The following is a 15,458-nucleotide window of genomic DNA, read 5'->3' on the forward strand; positions in this document are numbered from 1 at the left end:
CCTGGTGCAATGTGTCTCAGTGCTCTCTACCTGGTGCAATGTGTCTCAGTGCTTTCTACCTGGTGCAATGTGTCTCAGTGCTCTCTACCTTGTGCAATGTGTCTCAGTGCTCTCTACCTGGTGCAATGTGTCTCAGTGCTCTCTACCTGGTGCAATGTGTCTCAGTGCTTTCTACCTGGTGCAATGTGTATAGGAGGTTCTGCCTGGTGCAGTGTGTATTAGCTGCACTACTGTGTGAAAAACAACGCCCCTAAATTTTTGCTGCGCGCCTTTGGCGCGCACTGTCCATTCTTTGGCATGTGGGAGTGGGAGGGCCAAGCATTATAGTATGTACCTAATTTTACCCTTCTAACTGAAAAATGTGCCCTCCCCGTGATCAGCACCCTGCCCTAAAAAAATCCTAGAGTGAACACTACTTAACGCCTGACCAAACAGCGATAGAATTCTTTAAAACCTGAGTTTCCGTCTCAGTATGAGCTACTCTAGTAGAGATCTGAGAGATCATTCCCTTAATAGAAGTCAGCCATTCTGGCTCTTTAATAGGAATCTGAGACAATACATTACATTCCTGGGTACATGGAATGGATTCCTCTGGGGATGAAGCGTCCTCTGCAGCATAAGAGTCCCTGGACATGACTATGTGAGAAAACATACACTTACACACACAGGAAATGTCACACAGTTTCCCCCAAGTACCTTCAGAGAAACACAGAGCTTGGAGCCAGCACACACACACACAGCGCTTCCGTAGGTATAAATAATACAAATACCGGGCGCTGGCTGTGTACACAGTAATTATACAGCCTCCCCCCCCCCCCCCCCCCCTTCTACAACCCCCCTGGTACCGCACAGGATAGCTGGAGTCATGTGGAGGGACAGCTCTCCATGTCAGCGTCTCTGTAGCTGGATCTGCAGGGAGGAAAATGGCGCTGAACGCTGCTAGGACCGCTCTGAGAAGCTCCGCCCCCCGAAACATGGCGCTGCCTCCCGCATTTTACATCAGCAGTGTAGGGTATAGGCACTGGCTCAGGGCGCCCCTCATAGCGCCGCACTGTGTACCGCTGAGCCTCCGGAGCGCAGTTAGTACTGCGCTCCCACCCTGTTGCCACCATCTTCACATCGGCTCCCCGCTTGCCGTGGCACCAGTGACTCACTCGCCACCGGAATCTTCTGGCTCTGTTAGGTGGTGGCGGCATGCTGCGGGAGTGAGCGGTCGCCTGGGGCGGCTAACGATCATCACCCTCAGGAGCTCAGTGTCCTGTCAGCGGAGATAGTGGCCATTAACCTCTCAGGGTTAGACACTATTTCCCCCCTAAGTCCCACGAAGCAGGGAGGCTGTTGCCAGCAGCCTCCCTGTGCCTAAGTCTAATAAAAACAATAAAACTAGAAAAACTCCTATGGAGCTCCCCTAGCTGTGACCGGCTCTTCCGGGCACATTTTCTAAACTGAGCCTGGTAGGAGGGGCATAGAGGGAGGAGCCAGAACACACTATTAAACTCTTAAAGTGCCAGTGGCTCCTGGTGGATTCGTCTATACCCCATGGTACTAATGTGGACCCCAGCATCCTCTAGGACGTAAGAGAAAAAAGTAAGACTATAAAAATAAAATAAAAAAGCTTATGGCTGCTAAAAAACTCAGCAGTCCTTAGACCAGTGATGGCTAACCTTGACACTCCAGCTGTTGTTGAACTACACATCCCAGCAGATGATTTACAATCTGAACCGTATGCATTTAGTGTAATGAATGAACTTTGGGCTGTGAAGAGGAAAATATTCAATTTGAATAAACAATGCAAAGTACACCATGTGGCCAATATTAAAACAACCAAGAGATAATCCATCTGACCTCAACTCCATAGAATATCTTTGGGATGAATTAGGATGCAAACTGCAACCCAAGCCTTATCCTCCAACATCAGTGCCTCACTAATGCTCTTGTGAATGGATGTGAATCCCTGCAGCCATGTTTCCCAATCTAGTGGAAATCTTTCCTGGAAGAGTGGAGGCTGTTATAGTAGCAAAAAGGGGACCAACTCCATATAAATGACCATGGTTCTGCAATCACATATCCAACAAGCACATAGGGGTGAGATATTTGGTTGTCCACATACGTTTGCCCATGTAGTGTATATTTTTCATAATCATTGGTATAAATGAAAACAGACCACGCAACATAACAAGGTGCCAAAATACTCAAACTACACCAGCTCTTGCAGGCTTAGGGCTAGGCTTATCTTCACTATTATTCTTAGTTATCTTTAACCACATAATGACCCATATAGCACCCAATGAACCAAATGACATTATGTACTCATGTAGAGATGGATGGAGTTAGGGGGAGATGTATGAAGCAGTGAAAAGAGTGGTGAAGTGAGCCAGTGGAGAAGTTGCCCATGGCAACCGATCAGCATTTAAGTAACATTTATCATTTGCATACTATGAAATTATACAGAGCAGCTGATTGGTTGCCATGGGCAACTTCTCCACTCTTTTCAGTGCGTAGTACATCGCCCCTTAGTATCTAGGGGCAGGGTCCTGGGCGCTGCACTGTCACTACCTCGCTGCACTTGCATGTGGCTTTCAGAGTGCCTGGAATGGCACACTGCAGCTAGTAGCGCTGCTGAAGAGCCGTTCAGAGCGTCTAAGGGATGATCTGGGTAGGCATCCTGTGGAGCTGCCTGGAGCATCCGGACGCTCTGGCTAATTCTCTACTTCTCAGAGCTGGTGGCACTGCCCCCTAGGTTTGATGTCACGAACTCATGGGTTTCACGGACAGAGACAGCACAGGTTATGGTGCTCACCATCATCATGTCTTGGCTATGCTTACACTCCCATTCCGTTGCCCTTGCTGGGAAAAAGATGAAAGTGTATTCACGTCCAACTCTACATTAGCCCCTTAATATCTAAGTCAGTGGTCTGTTTTGTTTCTTTCTTTGCCAGACCAGGCTACAGTAGGGTAGTCTTCTTGTGGCCAGACTGTCAACCATCTCACCTGTCTGTGTGGATACTCCACTGAACGTATGCTTCTCGTCCGGCAATATTGGGACATCATCCAATACGCATAGCTTTTGTAGGCTGTCTACAGTGTAGCCTCGATATGCAGGAATGAAAGTTAGAGGATTACCCTGGAGCACGAGGATACGGAGCTGTTGCAAGGTGGCGAGTGTGGGAACTAGGCCAAAGAGATCAGTGAGATCATTCCAACTTAGGTCAAGGGAAACCAGATTTGGCCTGGAAAAAACACAGGCGACATCCCATTATAAATTTGATAAGCAATAAGCAAAGTCTTAGTTCACTAGAACATAGCGACATCGTTGAGACACTAGTGGAAATGCCCATTTTTGGGGGGTTGAACTAATATTTAGCAAGCAGCCTATCAATTCCCTTATGACTTATCACTGCGAAATGTCGACATGAACGATTTTGAAAGTCTGCATGTCGACACAGTGTTTTTACCGCAGCCTAACCCTAGCTTTAACATGTACTGTTGATATTATGACTGTCAACATTATGTCCATAACATTGTGAGCCGTGACATTTTAAATGACAACATTCTGAATGTGTTCATAATTACTACATACCTTTGCCCATTATATAATATAACATAACCAGTCTCTGCCACAGAAGTACCAAGCACAATAACTTTTAAAGGAAGCATACCTTGTACATGTAATCAGCACATGGAGAATTTTCAGCAACTTGATCCCGATACAGACGTAATTAAGCTATTAAGACAATGTTCATTTTACTAATTGTAGTTTGTGAAGTATTCATACCAGAGGTCTGCAGTCAGGTAACTTCCCTCTGAGGAGCACTGAATTCTGTTATAGGAAAGTCCCAAATGCTGGATTAGTGGAGGAGGGTCACTACTAAGATCCTTTAAGCTTGATATGTTATTGTAACACAGTTCCAACACCTGAAACACATAACAGGATGTTTGATAGAAATGACTTCATAGTCAATGGCCAAAAAATCTTAACACAGGGATTCAGCATATTCACCTTCAATGTTCTTGGAAGATTAACAGAATTTACTGTTCTTAATTTATTTGCACTTAACACTAGTTCTTCTAGGTTCTGAAATTTAAGCAGCTTTACATCCACTTCTGTTACCTATGCAATGGAGAGAAAAGTATATCATATTAATTCTGTCCTGTTGGGCAAACATTCACACCAAAAAGCTAATCACTCTCAAACTCGGTCCTCAGGACTGCACACAGAGCCTAATACAGATTCGATCGCTGCAGTGATCGCAGCCTGAAGCCCATTATGGAGTGCGCACGCACGGCGGCCGCACTGCGCGTGCGCACCCACTAAGTACCCAGTGAGATGCGAAAGCATCTCACTGGTGCGATCGCCTCTGCCTGATTGACAAACAGAGGCAGTTCTGGGGTGGAAGGGGGCGTGCCAATGGCTATAGAATGCCGTTGGTGGGGCGTGGTCCGGACAATGCAGGCATGTTTGGACCGATGCAGGGGCTGTGTGACGTCACATGCAGCCGCTGCGATCCAGAACGCGATGGCTGCACAGCTAGGCTACACAGGTAGGGAGCTACTTGGCGGGTGCAAAAGCATCGCCGCTGTGCGATGCTTTCGCACCCGTGTGAGGGCGGTGGGGGCCTGCCATGCGGGGCGGACTAGCCCTGTGCTGGGCGTCCCCCCGCATGTCAGAAAAACTGAAGGAGTGATTCAGACCTGATCGTAGATTTGCTAAATTTAGCACATCTATGATCAGGTCTGAATCACCCCCACAGTTCACATGACAGTTCAGTGAAATAATCAGTTCCACCTGCGGATCTTTTTAAATATGTAAGTGAGTAATGACTAAACCATTGCACTTGCTGGGTGACCTGGGAAATGTGAACTGTTTGGGGTCCTCAGGACTGACTTTGAGAACCACTGCTCTAAAATTATAAAACGTAAAGAGCAACTGTGCAAACCTTTATAGGGCCGCTTTCAGACATGTGACACAGGAATTTGTTGATCCTAACACGCAGACAAATTCCCGGGTCTCAGCTCTGTGACTCAGGACTTAGGGGTAGATTTATGATCCTTTTCTCTGGGCTTATGCGCTATCTGCACACGTTATGTGCCGCAGACAGCGCATCCCCTGATGTATGAACCTGGGGAAGCGCTATTGAAGGCTGAAGCGGAATGCTGTCGCTGCCTTTTCAGCGCCTCTATCTGTTAGATCAGCTTCCTAAGTTATGAATGTTCGCTGTGCCCAAACGTTAATCACTCCTACCCTTTTCCTCTTCGCCTCACAGAACCGGCGCTGCGGATTTCCAAGCAGCTGCTCTTTTTTTTTGTGTGTGTGTCTTTCAATAAACTTTATTGTTATAAAAGTGTAACATACAAGGACTTCAGCGTCCAGCAAAATAAACCGCGCATGCTCCAGCATTACTCCCGCTAGGTACGCTGGGAGTGAATGTATGGCACAGGCGCGGAAGGGACAACTGCAGCCGAGGGAGACGGACATTATGGGAGGACGCGTATTACCAGATGGTGAGATAACGCACTCCCATAACAAAGACAGCAGGCTTAGTCAATGCACCGGAAAACAGGACCCACTTCACCACGATAATGTAGTGAAGCAGGTCCCTGCATATAAAGAGCGAAAACTGCATTTTAATAAATCTACCCCTTAGTGTTGGGTACTTTGCGTTCACACATGACCAGTTGATGTGCATTCACGTGCAAAAAATATGTTTGATATTGTATATACAGTATTTATGCATCTGATTGCAACCATGAATATTAAGGAATAAAAAGATCTAATAAAGCAAAAGAGAACATGGTGACACAACTTATACCCCTTTCACACATGGGTCATGGAGCGGAGACCCAGAAATTTGCCAGTTTGCTAGAAACACCAAATTCCCGGTTCACATGTCTGAAAGTTAGAAAGTTGTGTTTTTCTATCTACTAGAATAGAGAGAATAGAGTTTTGCAGCTCAAATACTGACAAGCAGATATTACATTTTCCCACTGGTTTGGACGTGTGGAGGGGGGCTATGTATCATCTTTGCTGACACCTACAACATATGAAGATCTGCTAGAATATCAGCTACACATAACAGGTGGCAATGCACTAATAACATTGTTGCATTCAGCACTTTGCTGCAGGACAAGTTAGTTAGGATTAAGGTGGCCACTCATCTAAAGAGTCCAACTAGCTGACTAGTTAGCTGGTTGAAATGATAATCATTCGTTTCCCGAAAACCAGTAAAAAATGGTCATCCCAAAAATCCAGACATTTGATTATTTTACAAACTACTTAGAATGATAATCAATTCAGTGAATGATTTAAACAGAAGTAGGCAGGCACAGTCTGCCGTCTTCTGCTGCTCAAAAATAGTATTTTTTCTCTCTTTCATTTGCTTAACGATAGAGGTAGGTGAACAGTGTTCACCCTTGTCATCAACATCAGGATCATTCAGTTGGAAAGAAGTTGGCTGGTCTGATGAAAAAGTTGGTTAGATAAATTTGGTTAGGCACGTGGCCAGCTTAAGAGACCTCACCTGTATGCAGCCTTTAAAAGTCTTCATTTCTAGCAGACTGTCAGTGCCTCAAGTCTTGTTTTCTTTCCTTTTATGAACTTCAGCTCAATTCCTCAACAGTCTATGTTACCCAACCCAACAAATTTAGCTTTGTCCTTCCTGACCTTTACTCTCAGGACTGATAACTCTTTCACATGGCACAAATAACCCGGTATAGACTATATATTGCCGGGGTCGACACAGGTCACTGTGCGATGTGAAAGGGCCCATGGAGAATTCCTGAGTCTCCTGACCCGGTAGTTCAACCCTGGTTATAAGAAGGGTTATTCCTGGGTTGAAAACCGGGTCAGTGGCAGTGTGAACAGGTTGCCGGGTCGATGCGACCCGGAACCCGTTCACTACATAAGGAGGGGAGGCGCGGAGATGAGCTCATCTCCCAGCGCCGGCTCCGCCCCCCACCGCTATGGCAACCCAACCCGGCATATTGCCGGATCGGGAAGCCAGATCTTGGATACAATGCCGGGTCCCACTCGGGAAGAACCCATTTCCAATTCCCAGGTGGGATCTGGCATTGGAGATATGAAAGGGGCTTGAGTGGCTTGGCCAGCCATGGTATATGTCAATGATAACTACACCAGACAAATGGCACCCTCCTGGGAGTAGCCAGCACCATGACAATATGCTTACACAATATTGATCATACAGACTGACTCATTTATTGTTCATATACATTATTTCTGATCTTTTTTCATGTCTGCACAATATTTTGGAAAAATACAAATGAATACAGAATATCTTTCTAAAAAATAAAAGTTTATATATGTTAAAATAACCTGCTATATTATATTTGAAATATAAGTTTGTTGGAGCTGAAGGTAAAAAATATACATTATGTTAAGAACTTATCGTTGATAACAGTATTTCTCCTAAGTCAACAGGTTCCACAGGATACAGTGGGGATATGGATGAGCGACAGCGGATCTTGCACCAATCGGTCAAAGCTTTCTGGCCTCCCAGCATGCAGCGGGCCCGTCCATATATCCCCGCCTCCTGGCTCAGGCAAATCAGTTGTTTTCCAAAGCTAAAGGCAGGAGCATCATGTAGAGCCCTAATCAGGTGAGAAGAACACACATGCACACCCTGCCATACAAGAGGGAAGGGGTTAGTATGTAAAAGGATCCTCAAATAAGGTGCATCAGGGTGGGATCCCTGTGGACTCAAGAGAAATACCGTTATCAACGGTAAGGTCTTACCATAACAAATATTTCTCCTGCAGGTTCCACAGGATACATTGTGATGTCCCAAAGCAATTTAGTGGTGGGGACGCTCCTGATTAGACAGGAGAATCCTTCTCCCGAATTCAGCATCCTAAGAGGCAAAGGTATCTACGGCATAATGTCTAATGAATGTGTTAATGGAAGACCATGTGGCTGCCTTACATATCTGTTCTGCTGAAGCACCACGTTGTGCTGCCCATGATGGACCTACCTTACGAGTAGAGTGAGCAGAGACATTATCCGGAAGCGGGAGATCAGCCTAAGAATATGCTTCTGAAATCGCCAGTGTCTGCTTATCAGCAGGCCATCCTCTCTTGTGAAATCCGTGGAGAACAAAGAGAGAATCTGTGTGATAGCACTGTTACAATCTACGTAGATCCTTAAGGCACGAACTACGTCCAACAATGCATCTCCCGCAGAGAGGTCTGGCCCCTGGAAAGCCGGGCCTACATTTTCTTCGTTAAGGAGGAATTTAGACACCACCTTAGGAAGATACCCAGATTTAGTTCTGAGAACTGCTCTATCTGGATAAAAAAAAAAAAAAAAAACAGAAATGGAGGACGACATAATGCACCTAAATCTGAAACTCTTCTAGCTGAAGCCATGGCCAGTAGAAAGATAATCTTAGCTGTCAACCATTTAAAATCCACTCTTTTCAGTGGTTTAAATGGGGCAACTTGAAGGGCCTTTAGAACTAAACTTTAGAACTTTAAACTTTAGAACTAAACCGAAGGCACTGTAGGAGTAACAAAAGGAGGTTGAATGCGCAGCATTCCCTGGAAACAAGTGAGCACATCCTGTAGGCTGGCTATTTTCTTTTGGAACCATACAGTTAGTGCTGACACCTGCACTCTCAAGGAAGCCACCCTTAAACCTTTATTCATTCCTGCCTGAAGGAATACTAGGATTCTGGAAATTCTGAAAGACCTGGGGTCAAGTTTCCGTTCACTGCACCACTGAATATAGGCTTGCCATATTCTGTGATAAATGCGAGCTGAGGAGGGTTTCCTTGCTCTAAGCATTGTTTGAATTACTTGTTGTGAGAATCCTCTTGACTTCAGGAGAGAGGTCTCAAGAGCCACGCCGTCAAAGACAGTCGATCCAGATGTCTGTGATGACAAGGTCCCTGAATCAGTAGATCTGGACATTGAGGTAGTAGGAATGGAGCATCCATCGACATCCTCTGCAGATCTGTGTAACAATGTCTTCTGGGCCAAACCGGAGCTATATGTTTCACAGCACTTTTTCCTTGTTTTACCTTTCTCACCACCCTGGCTAGGGTGATGGGAGGAACCATATAGGCCAGATGAAAGTCCCATCTCACTGATAGGGCATCCACAAAGATCGCTTTGGGATCCTCTATTCTTGATCCATATGCAGGCACCTTGTGTTTCTGACGAGACGCCATGAGATCTATCTCTGGCAACCCCCATCTGTCGACCAGGGTCTGGAAGACTTTCGAGTGTAAAGCCCATTTGTTTACATGAATGGTGTGCCGACTGAGAAAATCCGCATCCCAGTTTAGGACTCCTGGAACGAACACTGTGGACAAGGCTGGAAGAGGATGTTCTGCACAATTTAACGTGTGACTTACTTCTTTCATTGCTTTCCGGCTGCGAGTTCCTCCCTGATGGTTGAGGAACACTACTGCGGTAGCATTGTCCGAGCTGGACTGGTTTCCCCTGAAGGATGTCCTATGCCTGATTCAATGCCATGTATATGGCTCGAAGTTCCAACTTTATTCCTTGGTCCACTGCCCCTGGAAGCAATTTCTTCCTGACACTTCTCCCCAGCCCTGAAGGCCGGCATCTATTGTCAGAATTTCCCAATCTGATATCCAATAGGGTCTCCCTTTGTCTAAATGGGCTGTCTGTAGTCACCAGGCTAATGACCTCCTTACTTCCAGAGGAAGAACCATAGTCTGCGTTTTTATTGTTTGATGAAAACCATTCCACTTGGTACGGATCAGATGTTGCAGAGGCCTTGAATGGAACTGAGCATACTCTACCATGTTGAATGTTGACACCATTAATCCCATCACACGCATTATAATAATTAATGATAATAATTTTATTTATATAGCACTCTTTCTCCAATAGGACTCAAGGCGCATTGCTGCGTGAATGGATACTCTTCGCCTATGTAGAAGCTCCTGGATCTTTAACTGAAGTTTGGTTATTTTGGTTAGAGGTAAAATTACTCTCTGAAGGCTTGAATCCAATACAGCCCCCAAGTGAGTCATCCGTTGTGACGGAACCAGACGATTTTGCCCAATTTATGAGCCAACCGTGCTTCTCAAGACACTCCATTGTCTATTGCAGATGACACAGAAGCAATTCCTGAGACTGTGCCAGGATTAAAAGATTGTCGAGGTATGGAAATATTCTTATCCCCTGCTGGCGGAGATGAGCTGCCATAATCAACATAATTTTGGTGGATACTCTGGGGGCTGTGGCCAACCCGAATGGCAGAGCCTGAAACTGAAAATGCTTTTGGAGGATAGCAAACCTGAGATAGCGCTGATGGGACAGGGCTATAGGAACATGTAGGTAAGCATCCTGTATATCCAGGGACACCATAAAATCCATCATTTTGGCTATGGAACCAGGGGATTTTATGGTGTCCCTGGATATACAGGATGCTTACCTATGTAGGAACATATGGGTCTCCATATGAAACCAAGGTACCCAAATGTACTTGATCAGCATTTTTAGATTGAGTATGGGCTGGAACGACCCCTATCGGCTTCTGTACTAAAAACAGGTTGGAGTAGAAACCCTGTCCTCGTTGTACAGGAGGAACCGGAATGATTACTCCTGACTGAAGCAATTTCTGAACTGCCCTATTGCAAAGCCCTGGCCCTCGTCTCTATCAAAGATGGGCTAGTACAAAAAAAACTTTGAGGAGGGTTTTTCCTGAAAGCAAACGCATAACCATGAGATACCGCTTCTTGCACCCAGGCATCCATGGTAGACTGTTGCCAGATTTGTGCAAAATGAAGAAGTCAGCCTGCCACCCTGGGGTCCCCCAGGTGGTGGACCACACCATCAGGCTGATGGCTTATCTTCTGTTTTAGAAGCTGGTCCTCTGGTTGCCCAGTGCTTTTTAGTCTTACCAGACCTGATATACTGGGACTGTTTGCTGTTACCCTTTCCTCTTACTTTTCCTTGAGACCGATAAGCTGGAATTTGTGTCTTAAATTTGTAAGAAGGAAACTTCAAATTCTGGTTAATGCTTTACCAAAAAGTTTGTCTCCAGTAAAAGGTAACGACTCCAAAACTTTTTTGGATTCTGAATCAGCTTTACAGGTGCGTAGCCAAACTGCTTGACAAGCGGCTACTGTTGAGGCTGATGCTTGAGAGGCAATAGTACCAATATCTAAGGCTGCTTCTTCCAAGAATATTGCAGTCTGCTTGATATGTGCCACATGGGATTTTTGCTCTGTAGATGTCATTGAAATTTCTCCTTCCAATGCATCCGCCCATTCAGCCACTGCTTTAGCCATCCAGACTGAGGCCATGGCTGGTCTAATGATTGCCCCAGACAGGGAAAAAATGTTTTTTAGCAAATCATCTAACTCTCCTATCCGCGACATCATTTAAAGAAGTTGAAGGCAGAGGTAATGTAGATTTTCGCACTAAGCGAATCACATGCATATCTACTTTAGGGGCTACCTCCCTCTTTAAACAGTCCACAGTCAGAATCCCCAGTCAGAAAATGATAATTGGAATCCCATTTCCTAGGAATTCTAAATTTCTTACTGGGCGTAACCCAAGCCTCTTCCATGATTTCCGTCAGCTGTTGTGATCCAAGAAACTCAGTCTTAACTGTTTTGGGACATTTAAATACAGGTGCCTTGGATTTTAATACTGGCTCTGCTGATTCTTCTAAAGATAAAATGGATTTCACTGCAGTAATGAACTCAGATATGTCCACTGAGCTGAGACCTTCTTCCTCATCCTCATATGCAGAACCAGATTGTAATGAGTCTTCATCCTCTGATGAATCCTCATCTGAAACATGTGTAGACTGTGAAGATGTTGTTTCGTGTCTAAATGACTTACTTACCACTGGTTTTACAGCTTGTTTCTGTTGAGAGGCTACTGCTTCCTTTACTGGAAATGATAAACCGCAGGTGGAATGCTGCACATAAGGGTTAATAGTGTAACCTAACGCTGGTACAGAAGTTGGAATTATCCGCTCAGCTATACTGGATAATGTCTGTGCAAACATAGCCCATGGGGGATCAACTTGCACCTGCGTCTGCCTTGAATTTTTCAAGAGACCTTGGTGAAAGCTAAAACAGTTTGCACACAACCCATCCTGAACTAGATCCTGAGAGGTTAACCCAACTTTACATGACAAACATGATATGAGTGTCGGTGCTGTTGTGAGTGTATTTTCCTCACCCTTGCCATTCTTAGGGGGTAATTCAGAGTTGATCAAAGCAGCAAATTTGTCAGCAGTTGGGCTAAACCATGTGCACTGCAGGTGTGGCAGATATAATATTTGCAGAGAGAGTTAGATTTGGGTGGGTTATATTGTTTCTGTGTAGGGTAAATACTGGCTGCTTTATTTTTACACTGCAATTTAGATTTCAGTTTGAACACACCCCACCCAAATCTAACTCTCTCTGCACATTATATCTGCACCCCTTCCCCCGCAGTGCACATGGTTTTGCCCAACTGCTAACAAATTTGCTGCTGCGATCAACTCTGAATTAGGCCCTTAGACATGATAAATAATCAGACACTTTACAGTGTAATACACAATTTGTGACTGTAATCACTTTAAAATGTGTTAAAGTGACATACAATCCGACCCTACCCTGCTTAGCACCAACATTGAGGATCGGAGTAAACAAAGAAAACTGACAGAATCTATAGCACAGTCAGCAATCACAGGTTATACATTAGTATAATAAGCAATATGAGCACACAATCAACTACAGATACAGTTCAAGTATGTAGGAAAAACATATTACTTCATTATTTTATAAAAAAGTTTAACCATATTCAGACGCATAGCGAAAGAAACCACAGTATTAATATCAAACTCATATGCATTATGCACTTATCCAACTATTTGTACTCAAGGGTAGATAGAAACTTAGTGCTGTATAGCCCGTACTCAGGAGAGTGGAATACAGGGAGACTTACCCGGCTTCCAGGATCGATCAATACGTTTGCGAATGCTATAAGTACGCTATAAGTGTACACCGCCGCTCCATGAACCTATAGTGAACACAGACGCCCAAGTGAACACTGATGCACCAGTCACACAGCCGCCTATGCTGCAACTGGGTCCCTTAGTACACAGCGTCTTGGTCGGAAGCGGGAATTCAGTTCATGGTGGGAGACTCGGAGAAAACTGGGCATGAACTGGGGGGAGGGGCGACCAGAGAAGCGTCTGACTGCCCACTGCTGACATCAACCCTAGGGATCGCGGCCTCATGCTACCCCTGGAACCTATGATCCCTAAGGCCTAGCGCTGGTGAACTCTCGATGGCAGCCGCGTCACTGACTGTTTGGTAATCTCCCCCCAAACAGTGCGGCTGTGTCCGTGTTCCCCCTCTAAGCGGAATCGATGCCTTACCTTCCCCCCCGTGCTCCGGCCACAGCCTGGTAACGTCTGCTGGACCTGCTAGCTTTATCCGACACAGACGCCCGCCGAAACAGCACTGTACTTGTGGGTATGCGTTGTTGCGTCCCGGCGGGGAGTTGTTGGACCGACTCTTTCTAAGGTACGTATAAGACGCTGTTTAGAAAGATCACTCAAAAAAATAGGATTTTAATTACCTACCGGTAAATCCTTTTCTCGTAGTCCGCAGAGGATGCTGGGGTCGACATTAGTACCATGGGGTATAGACGAGTCCACTAGGAGCCACTGGCACTTTAAGAGTTTGAGAGTGTGGGCTGGCTCCTCCCTCTATGCCCCTCCTACCAGACTCAGTCTAGAAACTGTGCCAGCGGAGACTGACAACTTCGAGAGAAGGATTTTACACAGATAGTGGCGAAATTCACACCAGCTCACACATACAAGGCTAACCAAGCTAACTAGCTTGAAACATCAGCAACTGCTTAACAATATTACTTAACCAAGTAACAAAACAGTACTAAACCAAGAACTAAGTAGTACTGAACAAAGTAACCACTGCAGGATCACGAAGCACTGGGTGAGCGCCCAGCATCCTATACAGACTACGAGGAAAGGATTTACCGGTAGGTAATTAAAATCCTATTTTCTCTTACGTCCTAGAAGATGCTGGGGTCCACGTTAGTACCATGGGGATGTACCAAAGCTCCCAGAACGGGAGGGAGAGCGCGGAGGCTCCTGAAGAACTGATTGACCAAACTTCAGGTCCTCAGCGGCCAAAGTATCAAACCTGTAGAACTTTGCAAACGTGTTCGACCCTGACCAAGTAGCCGCTCGGCAAAGCTGTAAAGCCGAGACACCCCAGGCAGCCGCCCAGGAAGAACCCACCTTACGAGTAGAGTGGGCCTTAACAGACGTAGGACACGGCAATCCTGCTGTAGAATACGCATGCTGGATAGTGAACCTGATCCAGCACGAGATAGTCTGCTTAGAAGCAGGACACCCAAGTTTCTTGGGATCATACAGGACAAACAGACAGTCCGATTTTCTGTGACGAGCAGTCCTCTTCACATAGATTTTCAGAGCCCTTACAACATCCAAGGACTTTGATGAAATTGAGGAGTCAGTAGCAACTGGCACCACAATAGGTTGGTTGATATGAAATGCCGACACAACCTTTGGAAGGAACTGCTGACGTGTCCGGAGCTCAGCTCTATCTTCATGGAAGATCAAGTAGGGGCTCTTACAAGACAAAGCCCCCAGTTCCGACACATATCTAGCAGAAGCTAAGGCCAACAAAGTGACAGCCTTCCATGTGAGAAACTTGACCTCAACCTCCTGTAGAGGCTCGAACTAATCCGACTGGAGAAACTGCAGCACCACGTTAAGATCCCATGGTGCCGTAGGTTGCACAAAGGGAGATTGGATGTGTAGAACCCCTTTCAAAAAGGTCTGAACCTCCGGGAGGGAAGCCAACTGTTTCTGGAAGAAAATGAATAGGGCCAAAATCTGGACCTTTATGAATCCCAACCTCAGGCCCATATCCACACCTCCTTGCAGAAACAGGAGAAACCGTCCCAGTTGAAACTCCACCGTAGGAAACTTCTTGGACTCGCACCAAAATACATATTTTTTCCAAATACGATGGTAATGTTTAGACGTTACTCCTTTCCTAGCCTGTATCAGGGTAGGAATAACCTTGTTCGGAATGCCCTTCTGAGCTAATATCTGGCGTTCAACCTCCATGCCGTCAAAGGTAGGCACAGTAAGTCTTGATAAGCGAACGGCCCCTGCTGCAGCAGGTCCTCCCGAAGAGGAAGAGGCCTCGGCTCTTCTAGCAGTAGATCCAGAAGATCCGCATACCAAGCCCTTCCTGGCCAGTCCAGAGCAATGAGGATCGCTTGAACTCTTGTTCTCCTTATGAGTTTTAGAACTCTTGGAATGAGTGGAAGTGGAGGAAACACGTACACCTACTGGAACACCCACGGAGTCACTAGGTCGTCCACCACCATGGCTTGCGGGTCCCTCGACCTGGAACAATACCGCCGAAGCTTCTTGTTGAGATGAGAGGCCATCATGTCTATTTGAG

At 45.8% G+C, this 15,458-nt stretch overlaps 1 protein-coding gene across 2 annotated transcripts in view; it reads right to left on the minus strand.

Moving 5' to 3' along the window:
• Positions 1-15,458, minus strand: part of LRRC43 (leucine rich repeat containing 43) — a 191,426-nt gene that overhangs the window by 155,806 nt on the left and 20,162 nt on the right. For both annotated transcript variants that reach the window (XM_063964469.1, XM_063964468.1), the window contains exons 3-5: positions 4,001-4,111; positions 3,776-3,915; positions 2,992-3,230 (exon numbers count right to left, since the gene is read on the minus strand). In XM_063964469.1, the coding sequence (XP_063820539.1) occupies positions 2,992-3,230; positions 3,776-3,915; positions 4,001-4,111 (490 nt within the window). The remainder of the gene's footprint in view (positions 1-2,991; positions 3,231-3,775; positions 3,916-4,000; positions 4,112-15,458) is intronic.

Source organism: Pseudophryne corroboree, chromosome 1 (assembly GCF_028390025.1).
Source record: "Pseudophryne corroboree isolate aPseCor3 chromosome 1, aPseCor3.hap2, whole genome shotgun sequence".
Taxonomy (NCBI): Eukaryota; Metazoa; Chordata; class Amphibia; order Anura; family Myobatrachidae; genus Pseudophryne; species Pseudophryne corroboree.